The 17,432-nt window shown below is 49.3% G+C and overlaps 1 protein-coding gene across 1 annotated transcript in view; it reads left to right on the forward strand.

Moving 5' to 3' along the window:
• Nucleotides 1-1,973: 1,973 nt before the first annotated feature.
• LOC105470066 (carboxypeptidase X, M14 family member 2) overlaps nt 1,974-17,432 on the forward strand; it is a 145,834-nt gene continuing 130,375 nt past the window's right edge. Inside the window, exons 1-2 of the mRNA XM_011721812.2 lie at nt 1,974-2,424; nt 13,269-13,367. Of these exons, the coding sequence (XP_011720114.2) occupies nt 2,121-2,424; nt 13,269-13,367 (403 nt within the window). The 5' untranslated portion in view covers nt 1,974-2,120. The remainder of the gene's footprint in view (nt 2,425-13,268; nt 13,368-17,432) is intronic.

The raw sequence follows: 17,432 nt of genomic DNA on the forward strand, positions 1-17,432 counted from the left end.
TGCTGCTGGAGCCGCTTTCTGTTTCACCACTGAAGATTCTGTTGTTGTCTGGAGTGCCTGGCTTCAGATAAAACTGTCCCCAAGAGTGAGCCCTGGGGATAGGTCCTGGAGGAGGGTGGGCGGGGATCCAGGGAGGGGCGGGGAGCAGAGAGTGGTGGGTGGGGAAGGGGACCCTCCTGCCTTCTTACCCTGGAGACTTCTGCTGGCTCTGGATTCCGGAGTGTCCTAAGGGTTTGACAGGCAGGACCAAGGCCTCCTGGTCCCTGTGGACAGGCCCTGCCTCAACCAGCAGGCTTCTCCTCTCCTTCTAGTCATTCTGCTTTGACCTTCAAACTGGAAGCCTGGAAGACTGGCCTAAAAGATAGCCTGATTGAGTGGCCTATGCAGAAAGAGAATGAGAGCCTTCCTGGCCCAAGCCCTGACCACTGTGGGGTCTCAGGAGCCCCCACTCTAGGGAAGTCCTCACTCCAGAGCAATGATGAGGCCTTGCCCTGGTGCCCTGACTCAGCTCAGTGGCATCCTAGGATCATATCACAGGCCTAGAGGAACTGGGAAGGTGACAGGCCAATGCAGGCTCGAGGGTCAGTCTGTCCCTGTAGTACACTCCATGAGATCCCAAAGACATCTATACCTGAATACCTAGAACAAGAGATAGTTAGGGAACCTGGCAAAAAGTTAGGGAACATGGCAAAATGGACTTTGCCGATGTGGTTAAGGTCACTACTTAAGAGAGGATGACTATCCTGAATTTTTTGGGTGGGCCCATCTAATCACACGCTCTCTTAAAAGTAGAGAATTTTCTCTAGCTGAAAGGCAAAAAGATGTGGCAGGAAGGGAAGAGATTTGAAGCTGCGTCAGTGCTGGCTCTGAGATGCAGGGCCCACGTGCGAGGACCAGGGAGAGGCCTGGAGGAGCCTGCAGAAGACATGTGGAGGAACACAGGCAGCCAGCAGGAGGAAAGGCGCCTCAGCCCACAGCCAGCAAGGGAACTGCAGCTCAGTCCTACTACGGCAAGGAGCTGAATTCAGCCAATACCTGAGTGAGCCCGGAAGTGGACTTTTCCCCAGAGGCTCCCCTAAAAAACCCAGTCCTGCTGACTCCTTGATTTTGGCCTGGTGACACTTGCATCAGCCTTCTCACCTGCAGAGCTGTTAGAGAGGTGTTGTTTGAAGCCACTAGGTTTGTCATCGTTTGTTACAGCAGCAAGGGAAACGCATGCAGTCCTTTGGCTCCACATAAAGAATTCATGCAGAGTTGTCCAAAGTGGGAGGTCCTTTCTCAAAGGACCCTCTGGGCAAGAGCCTGCTCTTGCATGAACCACAAACCCTCTTGTGACCCCTGGATGGCTGCCCTGGGGTAACATCACTCTCTTTCCCAAGGCCCCACAGAATCACTGTCTCAGATGGGAGGGGGTTCCTCCAGGGTCCCTAAGCCCTGCTCCCAGGGAACTTTACACCCAGAAACCCCGGGAACCTCAGGAATTCCTCATTCCCAGTTCCTGAAACAGAAGCATGGCTAGTGGGAAGTCCACGTCTGCGGGATGGTCAGCACACGGGGCAGGAGTTTGAGAGCTGGAGGCTGCTTGGGCTCTGATTTACTTCAGGACCCCGGGCCAATCTTTTCTCCTCTCAGGTCACGTTTCTCCACCTCCATTCTCAACAAAGGAATGGAACAGCGGGCCTCAATGTTTTCTTCTAAGATTGAAACTCATTCGCGTCTCTGGGGAAGCAGGCCCCACATTGGCCAGCCTGTGGGGGAGGGGAAGGGGGCTAGGGACCGACTGCGGGGCGCAGGGGGCTTTCTTGGGCTTGGCTGCTTGGAACACCTGCCTCCAAGGACTGGCCTCGGCGGGGTCGCCGGGAAAGAGAGGGAAGAAGGAAGGGCGGGGCCGGCCCCCCTGCGCCCGCCCCGCGCCTCTGCGCGCCCCTGTCCGCCCCGGACCAGCCCAGTCCAGCCCAACCCTGCGGGCCGGTCACACGCGCAGCCAGCCGGCAGCCTCCCGCGCCCGTGCGCCGCTCTGCTGTGCCCTACGCCCCTGCCCCGCACCAGCCTCTGCGCCCGCAGCCCGCCCGGCGCTCCCGGTGACAGTGACCCTGCCCTGGGCGCGGGGCGGAGCAGGCATGTCCCGCCCGGGAACCGCTACCCCGGCACTGGCTCTGGTGCTCCTGGCAGTGACCGTGGCCGGGGTTGGAGCCCAGGGCGCAGCCCTCGAGGACCCTGATTATTACGGGCAGGAGATCTGGAGCCAGGAGCCCTACTACACGCGCCCAGAGCCGGAGCCCGAGACCTTCTCTCCGCCACTGCCTGCGGGGCCCGGGGAGGAGTGGGAGCCGCGCCCGCAGGAGCCCAGGGCGCCCAAGAGGGCCACTAAGCCCAAGAAAGCTCCCAAGAGGGAGAAGTCGGCTCCGGAGCCGCCTCCACCAGGTAAGGAACTTTCTGCGCTGGGCAGCCCGAGGGGGCGCCGGTGGTTTCGCGCCTCCAGGGGACAGCTGGCTTCTCCCTGTCTGTGTGTCAGGGATGGGCCAGTCCCGGGAATCTCCCTGTTGCTGCCTCTGCCTCCCTAGGGACTGTGTCTGCGCTTCCTGCGGGCCTGCCCAGCTTCCCAGAACTTGGCCTTGACCCTGACACACATTTCAGCTCTACCTTATACCCTTAGGTAAAGAGGGAGCTGTGCAATTGGGAGGCTGCCTGGAGGGTCAAAGTTCTTGTTTCAAGCTTGAAATCCCCTGAGCTAAGGAGCTTTCTGCTGGATACCTCTTACTTCTCTGCCTACTTCTTCAATCCTCAAATGCGGCTGAATTTCCGCTTTGGGGGTATGGATGGCTGGCTCTTTTGGCAGATGGCCTTCTGGGGAAAGTTCTGCCAGTAGGCCTTTACCCAGCTGTGTCCCTTCTCAGCTCCCTCCCTCCCACTCTCAGTGGGCCCCTTGGGTCCTCTGCCCGGCTGGGGCAGGATGGCACAGCCTCCGCTGGGGAGTCTGTGCCTGGAGTCTGCTGCAGCCTGAACTCTGTTTTAGGGGCTGCCTGGCTGCCTGCGGTGCTCCGTCTTTCATCCAAGTCTCATACCCTTCTCAAATCCATCTTCAGTTTCTGCCAATCCCATTTTCCTAGGAAAATGACTTCCATTAAATGACGTAGTTTATTAACCACCTTGTGAAGTGGGGCTTCCTCTAGTTGTTCCAAATGTTCTTTGCTCAAATTTCAGGGGCTGCAGGCCTAGTATTTCAAGAGTGGGGCATGAGCAGGAATGTGGCCAAATTCTCTGGCCTCGCAATGGCCTTTCCTGAAAGGAGATACGTGAGGGTGCCACCGTTACAGGGCTCCGAGTGTGGAAGGCATCATCTTTGATTGGTTAAACTGCTCATGGAAGTCAGCAGCTAGGGCAGTGGGAAAGTGGAGGAGGGGTGAGGACACAGAACTCCTGAAAGGGTGGACCTATCTGAGCATCCCCCTTTGCAGAGGCCCTGGCATGCTTCCATTGTGGACAACTTTGAATGGGCGGGGATTTCTGAGTTGTGTGACAACCCTGAACACATCCAGAATTTCCAGTGTCTCAGGGAGAGTTATGGGAATTCAGATGTGTAAGAGCCACTGTGGCCTAATAACAGGATTAGGAGTGGGAAGAGACTCATATTTGTAGAATGTAGACTGTGACTCCATTAGAAACTTTATGTGCCAGTTTCATTTAATCCTTTCAGTGGCTCCGAAGGGTGGGTGAGGCTCAGGCAGTTTAAGTAATTTGCTCAGTGTCACTTGCTGGCTTGGGAGATTTGAAAGCCTTTCTCCTGTCCTTTTAAACTCAAGGCATTTTTGGTTTGGTAGTTTGAATCAAATCCATGTGCATTCTAGTTTTTTTTTTTTTTTTTTTTTTTTAGTGCCTGCAACATGCTTAGCTCCACGCTGGGCATGGTAGGGTGGTATAGGCAGGAGACATGTATGTTGGGTTCTGGCAGTCCCTGGGAGTGGTGCCAAGGGGGAAAGTGGAAGGAGTCCCAGACTGGGAGTCTGAAGACGGGGCCTAACACCCATGTTTAGGGCTCATCAATTCGGGGATCTGGGATCATGGCTCTGTTTCCTGAGCTTTAACTTCATCATCATTTGCAAATAGGAAGACTGCACCTACCACCTCGCTTTACTTTGTCGATTGCTGTAAAAACCTTTTAACGAAAGCTTCCAGTGTGCCTGCCAGCTTCTGTGCTAGTCTTCCTGTGAACCTTTCATTCATTCCACAGGCTGTTAAAAGAGCCTGCTGAGCACCGGTGCTGGGTGAGATCCTAGGCATGGGGAGAGCAAGACAGTCCTCTTCCCTGCCCCCCCACCACATGGAACTAGCTGGGGACTCTGAGAAAGTAATGTAGTTGTGCTGAGCGTTGCACAGAAGTGCGGGGAGTTAAGGAAACATAAGCTGGGGGAGCTCACTGAATCTGTGGGGGCTTGGGTAATGCTTCCCCGAAGAGGTGATGTTTAAGACTTGACAAGTAAGTCAGCTTTTATTGTCCTGGGGACTCGTGCAAGTGACCGGACATCATTCCTAAGATAGGTTTCTTTCCCTACAGAAAACATCTCAGAAAGTCACAACCAGGCCTGAGCTGTGTCCACAGACTAATGTGTCTGCAGACTCAGGGGTTACATGGGGAGGTGACTCTCTTTAATCCTGGGAGAAACAGCTCTTGCCACTCTTGGAATGGGGTCTCTGGAGGAGAAATCAGAATGTAACCTGAATATGCAAGAGAAAGCTCCTTTGCTTTTGGAAGGCCATCTTGCAGGCAGAGACAGGCCATGGGGGAGCCTGTTTATTTGGTGTCTAGTCTCTGCTTTTGCAGGACGCTTTGCCCAGTTCAGCACGGCCCTGGCATCTGCCGGGATCTCCAAGCCCCATACTGAAAACACATCTTCGGAAAATCCAGAGACTCTGATCAGAGGCCTGCTGGGACAGCTGCCTCCGGACCTGCTACCATGTCAGCCTTGTTTCTAATGAATTCTGGGGGGCTTTTTTAGAGCTCTCCTCAACCATGGCAAGACAAGTGTGACATTTATCTCATATTTTTAACTCCTGTCCTTTTTTATTTTGGTGTTTGCTCAGCAGAATCCTCTGCCCTGGACCGGAGTGGGAAGACTGGTTTAAGCATGAACTTGGTTAGGGGAGTCAGTGACAGTTTTGTGCAGTTAAACTACACTAGGAGAAAATTACTTTTTTCCACTTTAAGTAGTGGCTTGATCTATATGCTGCTCATGGTGTAACAGAAGCACTTATCTCCGCATTGGATTGTTTTGGAATATCTTAGGAAGTCACTTACATAGGAAGGAACATTGGACTGTGGCCTGGAGTGTTTAATGCAAACTTCTGTACTTTGCTTCACTGGGTGGATGATGCAATGCTATGTACCAGGCACTGAGGTGGGAGTGAGGGGTTCAATTTAGAGATGCATAAGAGTATAAAAGCATATAAAACTAACTAAAAGTCTATATGTACTTTATCTTTGCAGATGATAAAATATTTCCCAGATAGCTTTTGTCTTGCATAAAAGTGAGTTCAAGGAAAGATGTATTCAGCAAGTGATTCCCCAGTGAATTTCCAAACAGGCAGATTTTCTATGTTGTAGGCCCCAGAAGGGAGCCCTCTTTTAACCCTGTAGGGGGTTTATGCAAGGAGCTGAGGGCATTGGGGATTTGATCTGGGTGTGGGTTCTGGCTTTGACCATTGGCTGTTCTTTCACACCACCACAGAAATGCCCAGTGGGCATTACATGCTGACGTTCATGGAGATGCTTGGAGAACGGAACCCTTTGGATAGTTGAGAATATTGCATTTTCCATGAGTGACTGACAGGTTTCTGGAGAAGTAGAGCCCCAATATGCTCAAGAGAATGGAATCTTTAAAAACATTTATTTAAGTTTTTATTTTGAAATAATTATAAGCTCACAAGAAATTGCAAAAATAGTACAGTGAGGCCCCATGTACCCTTTATCAGCTCCCGCTAATGGTAACCTCTTAGATGATTCTAGTACAAGATATTTCAATCTTGGCAGGTTTGATGTTTTGGGCCAACCGTGTGTTTGTGTGTGTGTGTGTGTTGTGTGTGCATGCCAAAAGAGGAGGAAGGGGGTTGCCTTCCTGTGCATTGTAGGATGTTTAGCAGTGTCCCTGGACTTGAAATTGGATGCCAGTAGCACTCTCCCCCGTGTTGTGACAACCAAAAATGTCTCCAGACATTGCCAAATACCCCCAGGGGGTTGAGAATCACCGTTGTATACAGTATCAAAACCAGGAGGTTGACAGTGACACTGTTAACTAGATTACATGCCTTACTCAGATTTGACCAGTTCTTACATGCATTTGTATGCATGTTCTCTGCAGTTTTTATCACATGTCCAGGTTCATGGAACCACCACCACTATCAGGATATGGAACTGAAGAATCTTTTTCTTAGGTTGCAGTAGGATTTTGGTACTGTACAATTTCTGAGTTCCTCATTGTGAACACTCATCCATCCCAGAATTTTAGAACTCTAAGGAACCTAAGTGGAAACTGAGCACAGATTCTTGCTTATTGCAAGATTCTAACAGTGAACCGCCCAGCCTCTGCTCATAGGCTTCCATGGATGGACCTTTCAGTGGATGAAGAGTACTTATTGCTAGAATGTTCTTCCTCATATGGGCTTGACAACGTTCTGCTCTCTAATTCCATTTATTTAGCTGTTTCGAACTGAATTTGACAGTTTCTAGATCCCTGCAGTTGGAATGATTTAAGGCCATGGGAGTGACTCTCAGGTCCTCAGTTTTCGTTATCCCAGGGTTAAACATAAGAAAAGGGGCCACATTTTGCACGTGCAAGTGGATTTGGGGGTGTCTTACTTTGCATGCTATCTTCAAATTGATGACCCTGGTTTGCAGCCATATTCCTTTTGAAGAATAAAATAGAACAGAAAAATAAACCATAGTTATTGAACTTACCCTTTTCCTCCCACTTGGCAGTGACAAACAAATCAAATAATAAGCTGAACTATTGATTTGAATGAGGGATTTGAAGATTTTATTTATTTCTCTCTTCATTGCACGTTGGGTTAGAAGTAGGCTTGGATATGTAGTCTTTAAATTTGAGTTTCTGCTTAGTCCTTTGTTCATAGCTTTCTTCATGTGCTGGTGAGAATGAGCCACTGTTTGAATGTGGCCAAACCCACATCACCACCATAGTCTTGAGCCCACGGAATTTGCAGAGGGGGCAGTGAGCCACGTTTGTGTGTCTGTACTCAGAATAATTGAGTTTGCATTTTGTACTGTGCTGTGCCCCAGTTGCAGGGGGGAAATAACCAAAGAGTTGTTCTTTGAGCATATTTGGTTGTAAACAAAGCCTTTTCTGTTGTGCATGCTGTGAGCCAGTTGGTGAAAAGGGCTTCACATTTAAGCTTTCCTTCTCTTTTCGTGGTGGTTTGCTGCCTTTAGCTTTTGGATGGAAATGTCTTCTCCTGGGAAAAATGGGAGTGTAAGGATTAGGAGGCTGTGTTTGTAAATATTTCAGTAAGTACTTTACAAAGCAATCACAATGCTATTAGCATACCTAAACAATCAACAAGCAATCCTTAATGTCAAATCATATGCTCACTTTAAGAGTTAAATCTAAAGTGTTTTGTCCAGGTAAACTCCCTACAAAATTCCAAGGGAGAGGACGTCATTTCCTGTACATTAGCAAGCAGCTTTCTAAGACACCACCTCCATTTCCAAAATGCCTTCCAAAGTCAACTATTAATGCTGGCAAATTTCCTCTTGCCTGTGCCCAAGGTTCCAGAAACCAGGGCTCGCGCATGGATAATAAAGGAGGACACTCCCACGTTTGCGAAAGCTGGCCTGCGTGCTGTGGTTCTTAAAAACAGCCACTGTGTTTTCTCTATGCCCCAAGTGTCCATGGCTGCCGGAGCTCATGGCACCTTTAGCGTGGGGACAATGGCAGCCTGGCCCTGGAGCCTTGACTTTTGAGGTGGGGGTTTTCTCTGGATGTCCCTAAGGGTCCAGGGAGCCTGAGCTCTCAGGCTTGGCATCTCCAGCAATGGCTCTGCCCTCTGTGGCCCTCTCAGGCCCCAGTCACTGCAGCTACCTCTCTGGGGTCACAAAACCCAGGAAATTAGGGTTTCTTTGGATGGCCCCTGGAAGGGATGGTATCCACATCTGGCTGGCAGCCAGCTGGCTACTCATTGGGCATCATAGGCTGGTTGACATGGCACAAAACACCTTCAAGTGTTAATTTAAGCCCCTGATGTCACAGATTTGTATGGAATGCCTGGTTCGTGCTAGGCACAGGTAGGTGCCCCATGGTGAGTTTTTTCAGGATTAAGAGAGAGCTGAGGTCAAAGTCTGGTTCTGCCACTCACGGGCATTTGTGACCTCTCCAAGCCTCAGTTCCTCAATGTGGCATGGGAACAATTAATAACCTAAGCTTTTGGAGGAGGTGTGCGATCGGATGGGTCAATGCCCAGCCTCCCAGCCTCCCAGCCTCTGGAGGGGCAGCTCAGAGGTGTCTCCCCTCCCAACCCCACCCTGAGTCCCCAGCCAGGTTGAGTCCCCATTGGGTCCTGCCAAACAACACAGCCTAAATTATTGCTATTTCCCCTTTCACCTTTTCACCTGTGCTACCTGAAATCTCCTCCCTGATACAGCACTGTGCCCAAGGCCTTCTTGTCTCAGGCTCTGTTTCCAGATGGAATCTAAAATGAGACTGGCAGGTACCAACAGCTCCCTGCACAGTGTCTGCACATACCCACCTGCTGCTGTTACCGGGGTGTCTCTTTAAAGGCAAAGGACTCGATTTGGTTGCAAGTCAGAAAGGCAGCTGCTGGCTGCACAAAGGGCGAGAGTGGGGGGCCACAGGGCACTGCTGCCCCAACCAAGCCCACTCTTCCTTATGCCCAGATCTGAGGCCAGGTCTTCTACATGAAAGGCTGACCCAGAGGAGGGCAGGACTGACCAGGCAGGTTTCCCAGAGAAGACACAATGGAGAGAGAGAGAGAGAGAGAGAGAGAGAGAGAGGCAGGCCATGGGATTTTGATGGGTTGTTCGATTGATTGATTTTGGTCTAGTTTTGGTAAAAAGTTCTTAGACAATTTCACAAGTACCTCCATGTCCAGCCCACAGCCTCCCCTCCAGCTCCCATCAAGGTCATTGAGATGGATGGAAGCCAGCGCATCAGTCCACTGCTCAACTCACCCTTCAGGACCCACTGATCCCCTGGATTCTTATTTCCTCTGGGAGCTTCCTGTCCTCAGAATTGGATAAGGGTGCAGGCGGTTCCTCCCTGTGTCGTGGCCCTTTCCCTGCCAACATCACACAGAGCAGGCGTTTCTCACTGCTTTTGTTTAGATTTTTGTGTTCACCTGTGAAGTTCTCCTGGCTCTCCTTGTGTGAGTGTTCCCAGCAGATCTGGTGTGTTTGTGGTGATTTAGCCTTAGTGCTGCAATTCTGGGGAGCCCCAGAGAACCTCTTTGGTCATTTCTTTCTCCTAATGTGGGTTCCTTAAGCAGAAGCAGGCAAGGACCTCAGAGCCCTGGGCTGGGTCCTTCACTGTAGGAATGCAGAGCCAGCTGGACTGGAATTTCCTGGGGAAAATGCAAAATTGCAGCAAAGCATTTTTTTTTTTTTTCCTGGCTTCTGGGGGTTGCTACTGTAAGCCCTTTGTATAGTGAGGGGAAAAATAGTTCTCTATTAACCAAGAATTATATTTATCACTGTAGACCAGAATAGAACATGTGGCCCGCATTGGCAATTCAGTTTGCTACTTTTAAGGAATTTGGTTTTGTCATGCAGCCCAGATGGAGATGCTGGCTTGATCCTGGCCCCTTCTCTGCACACTGTTTCCATTTTGCTTTCTTCTTTCATCTGCATGGACCATATGCCGCCTTTCTTGTTAGGAGAGAGGAAGGGGCTATGAAGGGGGGTCCTGTGTGCTGTCTGTGAAGGGCTCAGATTTGGAGTCAGTCTCCAGCTCTGTCCCCTCCTGGCTCTGTCCGTGACCTTGGGCAGCTCTCTTCTCCCCTCTGAGCATCTGTATCCCCATCTATAAAATGGTATGCAAAGACCCTATTAGAATCTATGTGAAAATGCCTTGTAAATTTTGAACCATGCTATGCACATTAGCTATTATTCCTCCAGCAACTGGAATAGCTCTTTGTGATGGGTGAGAAGATATAGGTCTTGGTCAGTGAGGGTGCAGGCCAGGGCCACCCTAAGCACTTCAGGCAGCATTTTTGTTTCCTGCTGGTAGCTTCCACCATGGCAGGTATTGTTGCCTTCTCCTTTCACTGATGAGGGAACCGAAGTGTAGAGAGGTGACGAGGTCATCCCAGGACACACCTGTGGGTGCAGGGGCAGACGTGGCAGCACCCCAGACTGGAACCAGGCCCTTAGGCCTGTACTCCCAACCGCCAGCTGCCTCCTCCCCAGCGCAGGCGCTGGGCCCCTGTCTGCTATCTCAGCCCCATCTGCCACTCCCTTCGGGGAGTCTGTTCCCCACATGTTGATCCCAGCCCCCTCCCCCTGCCAGGAGAGTCACACTCTCAGTGTAGTAGGACCTTCGCCTGACATCCAGACTTTCACTGGAGTCCCAGAGCTGAACGGGGCCATTTCCTCATAGGCCTGAATCTGCCTGGGCCTGGGGTGCCCAGGCCACGGTGTTGTGGTGTGGGGTCTGGCAGGACCATGGTGTGGGGTCTGCCCAAGCCGTGGTATTGCGGGCTGTCCAGGCTGTGGTGTGGGGGCTGCCCAGGCCATGGTATTATGGTTGCGGGGTTGGTGGGGGGTACCTAAACCATGGTATTAGAAGCTGTGCAGGCCACGGTATTGGGAGCTGCCCGGGCCATGGTGTTGTAGTGTGGGGGCTGGCTGGGCTGTGGTGTGGGGGCTGCCCAGGCGGTGATGTTGGGGGGCTGCCTGGCTCCCTCTCTCACTGCCTGTTCCGTGGAGGGCCTATGGAGGTGGCCCTGGCTGAAGGAAGGCTGTCGTGAACACCATCTTCTGGGGAAGGCTGGAATGGGCATTATTTTCCAGAACTTTGGCTTTTTTTCTCACATATTTTGCGTAATTTTTTCCTTTCCTTTTCTTAAAACATCTTATATTTCTGCAAAATCCAACTCAGCCTTATCAGAAGTTATGCTCCTGATTTTGTGGAGCCACTAAGGTCTTTACGGAGCTCCAGTCAGGCTTTTAAGGAGGTGGCCTCCTTCCACGGTTTTCCCACCAGCCGGGATGTTCCCACCCACAGAAGCAGGACACAGGCCAAAGCAGCATCAGGCAGAGATGTGGGTTCAGGTCTCTGACTTGCCCTCCTCCTCTGGCCTTTACAGAGGTTTCAGTTAATTGGCTTCTAGACACTAATGGGGACACTTAATTTTTTTATTTTATTTTAAGCTTACATGGAAATGAAAGATACTTCCAGCAGGTACCACCCAAGAATATAACAAAAAGGGGGTTTCCTTTGGCTTGGCCCAATGTACCCCTTGAATTTCTTGAAGATTTAAGGTTTTCTTAATAAGTGTCCTTTTAGCAGGTGACTGTAACATAGTCGGAAATGATTTCATTATTGGAAGAATCCACCAGCTGATTTTGGTATTTCAACTGGCTTTTAAAGTTCAAGCTAAGTTTCTTTCTCCACAGACCTGCCCTGCCTCTTGTTTTCGTTTGTCACTCACTGACTGGTTCATTTGTTCATTCATGCCTTCATTCATTCATCACAGCCTCCTAAGTCCCAGACTCTGGAGACAGAGCAGTGAGCAAAGCCAGAAGTCATCCCTGTCTCATCAACAGACACATCCCATTGCCACTGGGATGCTGCCACCCAAGATGGGTGCAGAGCTGCAGTGTGGCTGCCAGTGCCCCGCCCAGGTCTTCTTTCCCCACAGGGACACACAGGCCCCAGATACCAGGAGTCTCCTCTTCAGGCAGCTCACACCTGCTTCTACCTCTGCAGAAGCACCCTTGGAAGGCTACATCTCCCATTCTCAGGCTGTAGCCAGAAGCCAACTGCAGTAGAAATGACAGCTCCTTGTCCCGAGTCAGGACAACCGTGTGTGTAGTTGCTGCTCCTGTGGGATGGGCTGAGCCTGACTCTGGCTGAGACCACAGCCTTGCTTAGCTCCTTTCCTCACCCCATCCTACCTCTCTTCCTCTCCCTCTCCCTCAATACACCTTGTGCATCCAAACCCCTGCATCAGGCTCTACCTAGAGGCAACCTGACCCAAAGCAGGTGCTATCAACTTCCATCAAAGTGGATTTGATTTGGTGGGGAGGTCAGGAAAGTTTAAGGAAGCAATGCCAGAGCTGAGATTTTCAGGATCAGTAGGAGCTAATTAGTTTGAGAGTGAAGGGAAGGGAAGTGTGCTCCAGGAGGAACAACATAGTACAAAGTTCTGGTGAAGAAGAAGCATGAACTGAAGGCTAAAAGGAGGCCTGTGTTGCTGGAGCAGGGAGAGGGGGTGCAGTTTGAGAAGGAGCCAGGGGGCCAGCAGGAACGTGGCAGGCAGGTGTCTCAGGCTATGGCAAGGAGGCTCCCCAGATGGTGGCAGCATCCTTATCTACAGGTGCCAAGCCAGGGCCTGGGAGAGAGTTAGGTTGGAGAAGCCCAGCAGGGTGGAAAATGCTAGCTCTGGGGTCACAAGTCTGAGGCTCCACTTCCAGTTCCAGAAACTACAAATGATGTCTCTGGGCCTCAGTGAGGATCAAATGTACTACCCAAAAGTATTCTTCAGTCATTTTTTTTCTTTTTTTTTTGAGACGGAGTCTCATTCTGTCACCCAGGCTGGAGTGCAGTGGTGCGATCTCGGCTCACTGCGAGCTCCACCTCCCGGGTTTATACTATTCTCCTGCGTCAGCCTCCCGAATAGCTGGAACTACAGGTGCCCACCATCACACCCAGCTAATTTTTTGTATCTTTAGTAGACACAGGGTTTCACCGTGTTAGCCAGGAAGGTCTCGATCTCCTGACCTCATGATCCGCGTGCCTTGGCCGCCCAAAGTGCTGGGATTACAGGCGTGATCTTCAGTCTTATAATAGTAACAATGTGAAGGTGTACGTTGTTTTTATTAGGAGTGTTTGTTCTCCTGGGTGTTTCTAATAACACATTTCCTTTCCTTTAACTAGAGACTCCTTAGAGTCCAAGACATCATCTTTAGGAACAGGGGAACAGAAGGGGAGATGGCTGCTGTGCAGGAGAGGACAGTTGAACTCAGCATCCTGAACCAGCTCTGACATATGTGAAAGTAAAGGCATCTCTCTCTCCCCCTTTAGGTAAAAACAGCAACAAAAAAGTTATGAGAACCAAGAGCTCTGAGAAGGCTGCCAACGATGATCACAGTGTCCGCGTGGCCCATGAAGATGTCAGAGAGAGTAAGTGAGGCTCTCACAGAGCCCCTACACCAGTCCTAGGCCGTGTTCAGGGAGGGTGGGTGGGTACAGGCCCCTGGTGCAGCAGCCCGACTACAGATTCGTGAGTGTGGGGCTGCCTGGGGCCTGCTGTCTATTCTGATCGATGCTGCAGGGGAGAACATTCACGGCAGCTTCTGCCCGCATTCACACTTGTGCACTGCCTCCCAACTCACAGCCAGGTTCTCCGATTCAGCTGCAGTCAGTTTTGAATTTCCTGGAGCTCTTGGTTGCTTTCCCCACCTCTCTCTCCTCAGAGACGACATTATTTCCTTTCTTGTGGGACCTCTTAGCTGCCCATGGCCTTGAGTGTGCATTTCTTATCTCCCAACCTGACCCAGGAGCCTCTGGGGTCAGAGATCAAATCTACTTGCAAAATACGCAGTGCTGGGCCAGTGTCTCACAGTCATGTGAACACAGTGCACCTTTAATTGCTCACCTTGGGATGTTCAAAGGTATGAGTTTGAGACTCATGAACGATCTCTGGCCCACGAGCTATAGCTATTGCTATTAACTACTGCCATTATTATTATTGGATCATTATTATTCTAAACTGTGGTAACCAGGATCACATTTCGGCTAAAATGAGTATTAGTAATAACAGCCATTTATTAAGCACTTACGCAGTAGCCAGGCACTTGGCTGAGTGTTTGGCCTCTGACTGTGGGTATTATTATTATCATTATTACCCATATTTTACAGATGAGGAAAATGAGACATGGTAATGTGCATAATTTACCGAGGGTTATACAGTTTCTATGTGGTAAAAACAAACAGGGATTTGAACCCAAGATTTTCTGATTCTAGACTTTTTGGTTAGCTTAAAATAAACAATGCATTTCACAACTTTGCATTTACAGAGGCAGGACTTTAGCTGCCATGCGAGTCCATAAACCACGTTACAGAGTTGATTGTCACAGATGGAAGTGCGTGCTTCCTTAGGCACAATGTAATGATTTGGGGCAGTGTTTCTAACCAAGAACTTGCCATCAAAGAAATCATAGAGATGGCTAATAGTGCATCCTCAAGTGAAAACAGATGTCAACAACAGTGACCTTCTGTGGTCACTCACCAAATGAAAGTTTATTCCTTCTTAAAGTGGGCAGGCGTGCACTCCACCCATTGCTCATTGAGAGCACTCATTGGACCAGGAGAGTGCGTTCTGCACAGTGCACGCTGTGGCTGTGTTTCTGCTGCTTGACCCTGACAGTGTGGTTCTTTGGGGTCTTCTCTAAATGGGGGGTAATAGGACTCCTCACCTTGAGTGGACCTTGGACATTGGCATTTTGTGCCCAAGCAGGCTGATAAAACACCAGCTGTTTCTTCAGGATTACAAATGCCACAGGGCTGACGTGGCTTTGAGAGTTGGTCTCGCCTCCCTGGGTCTTGCTGCCATCAGATTGGATCCTGGTACTTCTTCACGGCCTTGTTAATTTTTAAGTGCTTTTAAACATATTTTGCCCAGATTTTTTTAGTAGCTTCAGCAGAAGGGTTGGTTTAAATTATCTTAGTTCTTTATTATCAGAATTGGAAGTTCTTAAACTTTTGGGGAGACATTTTCAGAAAGATTTTTGAAGACTCAATTACACACACACACACACACACACACGTCTAAATTTGCCTTCTTTTCTGCCATGGGTACACCCCTCCCTACTGGCCCACCCAGGATTGCTCCCCTGCCTTTGGCCTCAAAGCTCTGTCAGGTTGGGATCACTGGTCTCATAGGCAGTCATCAAGGCTCTGGTTCATTGAATGCCCTAGATGTGATTTTAGCCTGTGAAACTTCTTTTACTAAAAAAAAAAAAGGAGGGGTCGAGGATAACCTTGGAGGGGAAAAGCAGCTGAGGAGATCCCTGACATGCAACTGACAGTTGGTGGCCATGGAGGCAGGGCACATGTGGCAGGGTGGCATGGCCGTTAGGAACACAGGCCTAGAGTTGGGCACCTGAGCAAGCAAAGTGTGGCCTCCAATGCAGAACTGGTCATTCTCAGAACCCACAGTCCATCCTCCTCTCAGGATCTACTCAGGTTGCACTGGGGGGCTTTGAGGGCAATGTGGCAGAATGTTGGGCTGGTATACGTGACAGCTACATTATGTTCAAGGTGGCAGGCAGAGCAGATGTCAGCCACTTCATTTGCAAGGTAGTGGGCAGTACAGGCGATGTTCACCACATGGAGTTATGAGAGTGGATGGGGTTAAAAGGCTCATCTCAGACGTAGAAGTCATCCTTATGGAACTTTGGCTTTTGAGGAAGAGACCATGTACATGGCTGTCACTGTGATTAAGGAGTAGTTTCAGCTGTGGCAAGTATCCAGCTACATTTTAGATGTTGTTTTGTAATAGTTTAAGAAGTTGGTTGAGTCATCATTCTAACTAATTCTTCACCTCTTCTCATCCCCACACCCTTTGCTGTGTAACTCTTTAGTTCCCTTTGCCAAAGCTGGAAGTCCCTTGGCTTTGGGCTGGTCCATGAGCCTTGTTAGGCCAACAGGGGTCAAGTGTCAGTTCTGAGCCCATGCTTTGCTTGTTTCCATTTGTCTCTTGGGTCTCTTGCATCTCTACAAGAAGAGTGTACATACCTAGACCGCTGGTCCTAGGAGGCTGAGCAATGAGTGGAACAGATGTGGGCCCAACCAGCAACCCAGAGCTACCCAGCTGAGCTCAACTGATCTACAGACACCTGAAAGTAAATGCTAATTGTGTGCCATTAAGAGTTAGGGGTTTCTTGTTATACAGCAGTAGCTGACCAATACAATGAAGATAAAGCATGACCTTTTTTTTTTTTCCCCAAAGGTTACATAACATTCCATAATATAACCACTTAATAATAGACATTTATGTTGTTTCCAATTTTTTGCTACTATAGACAGCTTTTGTTGCAATGAAATTACCTTATGCCATTTTATTTGCCATGCATTCATTGCAGAATTATACTCTACTTGGCAATTCCCACCATGATTTTACCCGTTTTCTGGCCTCTCCTTCCCTTTGTTTCCAGACAGATGAGGGCTTGTTTTTCACATGTGTCCCAAGCTTTAAGCTTCTGCTCACATGTTCTCTCTATAGGGAATTGGACAAGCATCAAAGTTGGTGACTGAGAGGACAGCTTTGGGATCAGACTTACACTCGAGACTTTGGACAAGTTACTAACTTTTGGCTGCCAGACTCTGGACAAGTTACTAACTTCTCTATGACTCAGTTTCCTCCTCTGTGAAGTGGGAATAACATTACCTTTATAGGCATATTGTGAAGATTAAGTACTGTCTGCACGGTGTAGCACACAGCGAACAGTAAGCTCTCAGCAAACATTAGCTATGACTTGAATTTACCATCTTGGGGTCTTTTGTGTGCCTTAGAACAGGGGCTGGCAATAAAGGATCAGATTATAAATATTTTATGCTTTAGTAGCTAAGAGGCAAAATCAAGATATTATATAAGTGCTTATATAACCATTTAAAATGTAAACCTTAAAATATTTAAAATTTATTCTTATTTCACAGATCATACAAAAACAGGTGGTGGGCTGTATTTCACCTTTACACAGGCTATAGTTTGTTAACCTCTTCCTTAGAAGTTCAGTGCTCTGCAAATCCCACTTCCAGGAAGCCTCCTCTGATCACCTCTCTTCAGTTTCCTATGCTTCTTTCTCATGGTCCTGGTTCCCTTGTTTCTCATTTCACAGTGATTCCTGTGCATAGCTCTTTGGTTCTGAAAGCCTGTGAATGCTTAAGAGCAGAGGCCTTGTCTGATTCATCTCTGGATAGACCCAGTGTTGGTAGCAGTACTTGACAATGGTGAACCTGTTTGTTGAGTACCCACATTGTGGTAGAGTCAGCATCATGGTGAACAGAACAGTTGCTCTACATATGCTCAAATGGGTTCTCTATGACCCAGAACAGCAGCTGGTCCTTTCAAGGAAGTGGTCTTTGATTTCAGTTCTTAGAGCAAGATCTGTAGGGAAGAAACATGATCAGCCGGGTGCAGTGGCTCAAGCCTGTAATCCTAGCACTTTGGGAGGCCAAGGCAGG

Source organism: Macaca nemestrina, chromosome 9, assembly GCF_043159975.1.
Source record: "Macaca nemestrina isolate mMacNem1 chromosome 9, mMacNem.hap1, whole genome shotgun sequence".
NCBI classification, from domain to species: domain Eukaryota; kingdom Metazoa; phylum Chordata; class Mammalia; order Primates; family Cercopithecidae; genus Macaca; species Macaca nemestrina.